The following is a 9,288-nucleotide window of genomic DNA, read 5'->3' as shown; positions in this document are numbered from 1 at the left end:
GTCAACTTTGTGATGAAAAGATAAAACAATAGAACATCACAGAAAATTCTAATGGTTACCACTACAAACACCATTACAAGCCTAAACAACCCATCAACTTTTAACCATTAAAACCATTAAAAATGCTTTTCTGTAGAGTGTTTTAGGAAATTTTCCATTAGGATTAATTGGTTTTAACAAGCCACCAACAGAAGGTGACCAATTACCAGTAGAGACCCACAGGGTCCATTACAGTTTCCATTAAATTAAGTCCCACTATATCTAGTAAAACCATTACCAATTTTGTGACGGTGTCTATTGTTATTTTCAGCAGGGAAATACTTGACTGGAGCTGACTTTTATTTTGAAATAAGCAAAACATTCCTGACGTCATGTATTCCTGTGACAGGCTTCACGTTTAATCTCAGAGCCAGAAAGGTCTGTTAAATTAGCAGAAGCTTTATTTATAATTGTATAGTAATTATTTTTATGTATAGTCTAATCTGTATTTGACAGTTTTGTTTTGTCTCATATTATGCTAGTTTTTTATTTTAATTTGTTGGTGGCATGCATGTCTAATGACTTATTTGTCAGTCTTGCAGAATCTAAATCTCGGACAAAGCAAATCAGTTGTGACTAGATAAGATAAGATAAAATGAAACACCATTTCTTTACTTAATTAAGGCAATGTATGTTGAATTCCACCATCTCCTACCGATTTTTTTTTTTTTTATGTACTTCCCTTCAGGTTCAGAAACAAATATGCAGCCTGCTTCACATCTAACTGCTTCAGTATGATGCTTCATTCGACGTTGTCTAGCTGGTTTATATAAACAGTTATGGAGTCTCAGACGGGCAAAGGCAGTTCGTCAAATAGAGGCAGTTCCAGAAGACTCTCAGTGACAAAGAAAAAGAGCCAGAAAGTCAGTGCAATCAAAGAGAGAACAAGCAATGGAGGTGGGGTTGCTTCCATAACTTCATTTTTCAGGAATACACCACCGTGTAAACTGGCATGTCCTCTGTGTGGCAGACTTGTGCCTCGTTACAAGATTAATGAACATATAGACTCTCAATGTCAGAAGTTTCTTGGAGAGGATCATGAAGATGCACTGACTGTCAGAGACGACCTGCAGGAGAAAATAACCAAAACACCCTTTAATGGTGCATCTCGAAATGATGGAATAGAGAAAATCCCAGGAGAGAAAGATGCTGATACAAGTCCGTATTTTAAAAAGAACTGTGTGATGAGGCGTGATTCACCTGAAACAAATTTACAAGGTAAACCCTTTAAAACGGTTGGTCTTGGAAGTTTGTCCTCTAAACTGTCTAGAAGAGCACTTAGACTTTCAGGTGAATCTGAGATGGATGATACTCGTGCCTCTGGAAAAGAAGAGACCCATGATGCAGAACTGAGCAGTTCACAGAAGGAAAATTGCACGAGGAGTTTAATTTTTGAATCTAAAGCCAGTGGCATGGATACAGATAATACATTCCCTACAGAGCCAGCGGCTTCAAACCAACCTCCAGTGAAAAACATGGAGAAATCTGTGGCAGAATCAAGCAGCAGCGCTGACATTCAGTCAGTGAAATCGTCATCCTCATCCAGGGCCCTAAAGCGTAAATCAGACGATTTGTCTAAAAAGGACACAAACACTACAGTAACCTCTGCTGTACAGAAGAAAAGTAGATATTTTCAAAGTAAAACTGAAAACAGACATGAAACGAATGTCAAGTCAGATCCAACGGAGGCCTCATCTGATGTTGTTCCATTATCAGAGAGTCAAATCAAAAGCAAGGACACTGAGAGGAAGCCCGATGCCCCACCAGCCAATGTATCCGAAGCACTTGGCGTAGAGAAAGTCAGCGAGGGATCAGAGCATCCGCACACCAGACTGCCGTATTACCTGCAGAACTTTCGGACTGTCCTCGAGGCGGTGTTGGAGAATGAGGATGATAGGATGCTCTTCAATGAGGAAGACTTCTCAATCATTCACACTTTTCAGAAGCTCTCAGGTAGAGGAACTACTTTAAAGTCACTTTGATGTCTCAGTTCTAGTCTAATTATTTATAATGTTACAAAGAATGTCTATTAAAAAAAAGGGAAAAAATCCTGAAAAAAGTGTTGCATGGTTTTCATGAAAATGTTAAAGAATAGTTCACCCAAAAATGGAAATTCTGTCATCATTTACTCACCCTCATGTGGTTCCAAACCTTTATTAGTTTCTTTCTTATGTTAAACACACACACACACACACACACACACACACAAAAAAAAAAAAAAAAAAAAAAAAAAAAAAAATATATATATATATATATATATATATATATTGAAGAATCAAACAGTTGCTGGGCCCATTGACTTCCATAGTAGAGAAAGAAATACTATGGAAGTCAATGGGGACCATCAACTCTTTGTTTACCGGTATTCTTCAAAATAGCTTCTTTTATTTTCAACATAAGAAAAAACGTACACAGGTTTGGAACGACATGAGGGTGAGGGTTCGTTTCTCAGTATATTCAGTATATTAGAATAATTTCAGAAGGTTATGTGGTGTGTAATAGCGGCTTAAAATTCAGCTTTGCCCTACTTTTGAACAGTAGTGTATGTTTGTCCTAATGCAGACCTGTCTCTCTCTTTCCTGTAGTACCTGGTCAGATGCTTTATGTCCGTCTGTTTCAAAGGAAGCTGAAATGGCTTCAGGTCAGTAAGTTGGAATACACCGAGATCAGCTCAGACCTCAGACCTGTCATTCGAGAGCTGGTTGCATGTGGCTTCTTACAAACAGGTTAGTCATGAGGTTTATCAACCAAAATGTCAGCAGTTTAGAAACTGTAGCTGTAGTTCAGTATCAAGCCACATATATTTACCTACAGCTCATGTCTTCTTCCCTGTGACAGAATCCGAGCTTCACGACATCCAAGAGGTTTTGGATCTGCTGCCTGCACCGGAGCTCAGAAACCTGGCCAAAACCTTTCACCTTGGCCGTGGAGGGAATGGGACTCAGAAACAGCAGTTGGTGGAAGGGCTCCTTCAGCTGGGGAAACAGCGATCCTTCTTTGTCGGTCAAAACAACACGGCTGCAGTCATTCTCAAGAGGTGAGATGTACAGTATATGATCAGTACATATATACACCAGGAGAGTGACGTTGGCCAGAGGTTTGCACTTTGTTCTAGAGAAACAACAGGAGCTTTAAACATCACAGATGTAAAATTGATCTAGGTGACACTGACATATACAGTTACAGTACCATTGATAGTCAATAAAGTCAATAAAATGTTGATACTTTTATCCAGCATGGATGCAAATTGATCAAAAGTGACAGTAAAGATTTACGATTATAAAATATTTATATTTCAAATGTACTTTTTTTCCTTTAAAAAATAAAGATCATCTAATAATGCTGAAAAAGTGATCACAATTTTCTGTGAAATCTGTTTTCAATATTGATAATAATAATAAATGTTTCAGGAACACTAAAACAGACTATTTGAATGATTTCTGAAGGATCATGTGACCCTGAAGATTGGAGTAATCGCTGCTGAAAATTCAACTTGTCCACCATGGGAATAAATTACATTTTTAAATATATATTTAAAGTGAAAAGTTATTTTACATTTTAAGATTTATTTGACAACATTACTGTTTTTTTTGATCGAATGAATGCAGCCACAAGAGATATATATAAAAAAGTCCTGTTATGAGTAATGTAAGTGAATTCTACACACCAGCTTGTCTTTTTCAGGGCCAAGCTGGCTGCAGGTTCCTGTGTGCGTCTGTGCCGCAGGTCACGTGCCGTGTTCTCCCGGGTCCTGCTCCTGTTCTCCCTCACAGACACTTTGGAGGAGGAGGAGATGGCCGCTGGAGGTCAGGGGCAGCTCTACACCATTCTGCTTGTCAATTCTGGCCGCCTAGCTTTCCCAGAATACACAGTAAATCGCTCAACCAGGCTGTTTGAAGACAGGGATGACCTCATCAGGTCAGTTTTATATATCTTTTTTATACTCATACATTGCTGAATTGAAAAATGGTGTATAGATAAACAAAAACATCTTAAAAAAAATAAAATAAATTAACATTCAGATCACATTTCACTTCAAAAATTGAACAAAAGAAAAATAAATAATATTTTATAAAAGATGATCGTGTTTGTCTGTTTTAAGACTATTATGATTGTTGGCATTGTGATATTAGTTTCATGTACAGTACTTAAAAAATAAACACAGATACAGATATTTATTTAAAAGCTAAACCATGACAATTCTAGAAATAGAACTAATACTACCATGATATGTAAATATTTGAATAATACTCAATTAAACATAATTTTACATAAACATTATAACAAGATTTTAAAGTGTCTACTTTTTATTTCTTTATTTTGATTCTGTATATGTTCTTGACAGGTTTTGTGAGATTTGCTCAGAAAACATACATTTGAAATTGTCAATATTTGTTATTATGGTCTAGGTACATTATTATCTCTTTTATTATTCTAAGATGTTAGATTCTGTACATATTCTTCTGTACAGGTATGAAACGGCGATGCGTGCGCTGCAGGAAGTGATTGCTGCAATGCAGACAGGCAGCTGGGAGGACGCCCATGTCCTCTATGTCACAGCAAAAGCCACCTGGCAGGAGATGAAAGACTCCTGTGACCTGAGGTTTGAAAAGGAAGTTTAATTGAATTTTTTTGTTTCTTTCATTTAATTTGTTAGCTGTTGTAAGATGGATTGAGTCTTAATATACGTGCAGTCATCAAGAACAACTGCCTGTTTTTCTGCGGTGTTTCACCGTGGGCTGGACCTATACTCGGATACTGTCTCGAGGAGTCGAGATCTTACAAAGACTTCGCCGCTATGAGGTGGGTGAAAAACTTGGAATTAATGATGCTATCTTAAACACTTTATCCTATACATTGAGTTTGTTCAATTACTTATCTTTTCATTTCTGCAATGTAGGACGCTGTGGAGGAGCTCAGGATTCTTCTGTCCCAGTCAGTGTATTGTGTGGACAGTAGGGGGCGCTGGTGGGACAGACTTGCTCTCAATCTCCAGCAACATCTTAAAAAACATGAGCAGGTACTGATTGATTAAGTTGATTAAACGTTACTTTTGTGTGGGATACACAAGCATTCTTCCAAAAGATTGATAGTTTTGACACCTTTTGTATCAAGGCCATTTGTGCTATCCGGGATGGACTGAATGACCCTCTGGTCCGAACAGGCCACAAATTGTCACTTCACCAGCGAGCTTGCCGAATGAAGCATTCGGCTAGCTTGAAGAAGTACCGTCTGCTGCTCCGAGATCTGCCCACTGTGCACGTACAGGATGTCACTCATGTGAGTGCTCAGTTCAAAGTGGGGAACATTGTAATACTGTGTTATTCTATGCATCTTTTTTAACAGGAGTGTTTTAACAGGTGACAATTCGAGGCCAGCTCTTTCCTCATGAGGGTGGTATGGGGAAATCAGTGTTCCTCAGAGCGGCCAAAGAGGATGAAGGCTCCACAGAGGGTCGAGGGACTATGGTCATGTGTTCTGTTGAGGAACTGGCTCTGGAGCACTACAGAACACTTGGTTTTGATCAAGGTCTGGCATCACTTTGTTTGTGCACCATTATATGAAGGAAATTGAGGAATTGGTCACTCAATTAATGAAACCTCATCATGGCAAATTATTTAATGTTTTTTCTTCGTGGAACACAAAAAAAATCTCATTTTTAAGATGAAAGCCTGACATGTTTCCTATCAGTCTACTGTAGCTCTCATAAGAGATGTACAGATGTCTGAATCAGATTTGTGAACCAGAAGTGATTAATTGAGAAGATCCGAAACAACCAAATGCTTTTTTTGACATTGCTACTCAAGTCATTTTTTTTAGCTGTTTCTCTTTTCTAAAGCTATTTTATGACTTCAAAAAACTTATATAGCAGATGAATCCTGTAGATCACTTTTATGATGCATTTAAACTCCTGAAAAGCTTGAAACCTCCAGTCCTCATTCATTGTGATTGCATGGAAATAAACAACCAGTACATCATTCAAGATTCACTATTTTGTGTTCCTTACAAATAAATAGTTTCAAAATCATATACTAAACTTCTTCATAACATCACACGCAAGCACATCCATCCTGCTGTGCCTTTTATGCTTTCATTTTATGTTTCTGAAATCCTATTTTAAGGTATTCATGGAGAAGGCTCTACATTTTCCACCCTTTTTGGACTCCTCATGTGGGACATCATCTTTATCGATGGGGTTCCTGATGTCTTCCGAAACCCCTACCAGGTACACAATAATTAAGAAATAAATGCTGTGCGCTTTGGGCATACCACCCCAACAGATCAGTGATCACTGACTGCATGCCCTTTCCCAGACTTGTCCTCTGGATTTGCACACTGATTGTTTCTACGGTAACCGGCGGGAAAGCATCGAGGCGCGTGCTGAGATGTTGCGCGAGGCGTCTGCCGAGACGCTCCAGGAGCTGCTCGCTGATGTGTGGGACACACAGGAGGGGAGAGTGTGTGTGCTGATAAACTGGGAGCGCTTCTCCTCTCTTCAGCAGGCACAGGTAATCACGGAGACTATATATATGGCAGCCATCTTGGTAATATCTTTCCGGCAGCTCTTTTGGCGTATTTTAGAATTTAACATTTTCCTATGTCATTATTACTAATAGTATTTGTATTATTAGAAATATATAATTGACTATACTGTGTATGCCAGATTATATCCACAACCATACACAAGCACAGTGTAATTGCTTTGCTTTCTTTGTCTGGTTCTAGAGTCTAGTGGCATGTCTGGGTGGCCACTTCCTGAGCGGTGTGGTCCTCAGAATGGCAAAAGACTACAGGCATTGTAGAGGAGGACTTCCAGATCTAGTAGTCTGGAGCACATCCAACAAGAAGTACAAGGTGAGTCAGAGATGTAGCTTGATGTTTAGGATTTTATTCAGCTGCTGACTATGTGACTTATTTTACTGCTTTAATAAGATTATAATGTTAAGAAACAATGGAAATATTAGATCTATAAAGTAGGGGCCTTTAAACCGTTGCTCATTTGAGTTGTTTTCTTCTAGCTGGTGGAAGTGAAGGGTCCTAATGACCGTCTGTCCCAGAAGCAACAGATCTGGCTGGATGAGCTGCAAAAGCTTGGGGCTGATGTAGAAGTTTGTCATGTCACTGCCATTGGAGCACGAGGGGCTCGACGGGAGTGAGGCTGCTGTCACACTGAGAGTGAAGATTCATGCATGCTTGCATGTCTCATCAAGCACGCAGAGTAAGAAATGTTTGAAAAACACAGGATGGATTTAATGATGGTATTAAAACCTCTGCTTGGTCCTAGTTAAGTCAAGTCACCTTTATATAGCGCTTTTAACAGTACAGATTGTCAAAGCAACTGAACAGCATTAATTAGGAAAATAGTGTGTCAGTAATACAAAACGACAATAGTAAACACTTATTTTTCAGTTAAAGGCAATTCATCATTGAATTCAGTGATGTCATCATCCAGCTCAGTTCAGTTTAAATAGTATCTGTGCAAACAAGTCAACGATATCACTGTGAATGAAGTGTCCCCAACTGAGCAAGCCAGAGGCGACAGCGGCAAGGAACTCCATCCAGAATGGAGAAAAAACCTTGGGAGAAACCAGGCTCAGTTGGGGGACCAGTTCTCCTCTGGCCAGACCAAACTAGCAGTTCAATTCCATGCTGTAGCAAAGTCAGATTGTGCAGAAGAATCATCTATTTCCTGTGATCTTGTCCCGGTGGCCATCTGAGACTAGCTCTTTACAGGGGATCTGGTGCTCATCTAGTTGTCCTGGCCTCCACTGTCTTTCAGGGCTGTAGAGGTCCTCTAGGTGCTGATCCACCACCTTGTCTGGCCAGGTTAAAGAGATGGGTCTTTAATCTAGATTTAAACTACAAGAGTGTCTGCTTCACAAACAATGTTAGGTAGGTTATTCCAGAGTTTAGGCGCTAAATAGGAAAAGGATCTTCCACCTGCAGTTGATTTTATTATTCTAGGTATTATCAAATTGCCAGTTTTGAGAATGCAGTGGATGTGGAGGACTATAATTTAAGAAGAGCTTGTTCAAATACTGAGGTGCTAAACCATTCAGGGCTTTTTCTTTATAAGTAATAAGCATCATATTGAAATCGATATGATGAGGGAGCCAGTGCAGTGTTGACAGGACAGAGCTAATATGGTCATACTTCCTGGTTCTAGTAAGAACTCTAGCTGCTGCATTTTGAACCAGATGGAGTTTGTTTATTAAGCGTGCAGAACAACCACCCAATAAAGCATTACAATAATCTAACCTTGAGATCATGAATGCATGAATTAACGTTTCTGCATTTGACATTGAGAGCATAGATCGTAATTTAGATATATTTTTAAGATGGAAAAATTCAGTTTTACAAATGCTAGAAATGTGGCTTTCTATGGAAAGGTTGCTATCAAATAGTACACCTAGTTTCCTAACTGATGATGAAGAATTGACAGAGCAGCCATCAAGACTTAGACAGCATTCTAGGTTATTTCATGCAGAGTTTTTAGGTCCTGTAATTAACAACTGTTTTTTTTTAAATTTATCAGCAAGAAATTACTCCTCATCCAGGTTTTTATATCCACTATGCATTCCGCTAGTTTTTCCAATTTCAATTCAACATCACTAATCTGGTGATGTAAGAGAAGAGTATTATTATGCACTGTAAGGGAGTTCAAAAGTATTTATTCTCTCAATCAGAAACATAAAATGATTAAATTACTTCATGGCATTGACTGAATTTATTCCTGTGCTATTTGTGAAGTGGCAATATATTTTAATAACAGATTCTTTTTAAATTGTATCATTTCTGGACTAAGTAATTTAAATATATTAAAAACATCAAAATGTAAAAGTTTTTGTCTGTTTATATAATGATACAAATGCTTAAATATTCATGGAAAATCTGTTATTTTCTAAAAAAATAAAAATAAAAACTCAGCATAAGCTCTTTCCAAGACTGAAATGCCTTTTCATTGCATGTCACACTTAAGTGTATCTTTCATGTTTGACACACAGAACAAAAATAATAAATCATGCTTTTCAGTTTAATTGTTATAAATTCTGAAGTTTGCACATTATGCTGCTGTAAAGTACATGAAACATAAATACAAGGACACTATAACATTTTCTTAATGTCCATTGCAGGCCAGAGAATCGGAGTTATCAAGAATTAACAATAGATACTGATAACAATAACTAATGTATATAACATTCTGAAAGTGATTCCAATCATTTCCCTTTGCATTGTGACTGTTATAGT

The 9,288-nt window shown here is 38.1% G+C and overlaps 1 protein-coding gene across 3 annotated transcripts; it reads left to right on the top strand.

Annotated features, from left to right (window-relative positions):
* The first annotated feature begins 283 nt into the window (after positions 1 to 283).
* Positions 284 to 8,985, top strand: LOC127977862 (fanconi-associated nuclease 1). Of its 3 annotated transcripts, none has more exons than XM_052583038.1 (14): positions 284 to 417; positions 728 to 1,992; positions 2,625 to 2,765; positions 2,878 to 3,076; positions 3,724 to 3,957; positions 4,511 to 4,642; positions 4,734 to 4,842; positions 4,940 to 5,059; positions 5,155 to 5,319; positions 5,400 to 5,568; positions 6,162 to 6,265; positions 6,354 to 6,548; positions 6,766 to 6,894; positions 7,059 to 8,985. In XM_052583038.1, exons 2-14 carry the CDS (start codon positions 819 to 821, stop codon positions 7,194 to 7,196), a joined length of 3,009 nt encoding a protein of 1,002 aa, XP_052438998.1. In that variant the 5' UTR covers positions 284 to 417; positions 728 to 818; the 3' UTR covers positions 7,197 to 8,985. The 3 variants fall into 3 exon arrangements, with proteins under 3 accessions (XP_052438998.1, XP_052438996.1, XP_052438999.1); XM_052583039.1 differs by having other exon boundaries at positions 357 to 417; positions 574 to 1,992; XM_052583036.1 differs by having other exon boundaries at positions 354 to 1,992.
* Positions 8,986 to 9,288: the final 303 nt, after the last annotated feature.

Source organism: Carassius gibelio, chromosome B18, assembly GCF_023724105.1.
Source record: "Carassius gibelio isolate Cgi1373 ecotype wild population from Czech Republic chromosome B18, carGib1.2-hapl.c, whole genome shotgun sequence".
Taxonomy (NCBI): Eukaryota; Metazoa; Chordata; class Actinopteri; order Cypriniformes; family Cyprinidae; genus Carassius; species Carassius gibelio.
The sequence above is the reverse complement of the archived record's forward strand: the minus strand, read 5'-3'. Positions and strand labels throughout refer to the sequence as shown.

Bases quoted from the DNA above. Each gene is read 5' to 3' on its own strand.
- LOC127977862 (XM_052583038.1), top strand. From the start codon at position 819: ATGGAGTCTCAGACGGGCAAAGGCAGTTCGTCAAATAGAGGCAGTTCC. The intron at 4,843-4,939 runs GTGGGTGAAAAA...TCTGCAATGTAG, and splicing joins AAAGACTTCGCCGCTATGAG to GACGCTGTGGAGGAGCTCAG. The intron at 5,569-6,161 runs GTCTGGCATCAC...TCCTATTTTAAG, and splicing joins AACACTTGGTTTTGATCAAG to GTATTCATGGAGAAGGCTCT.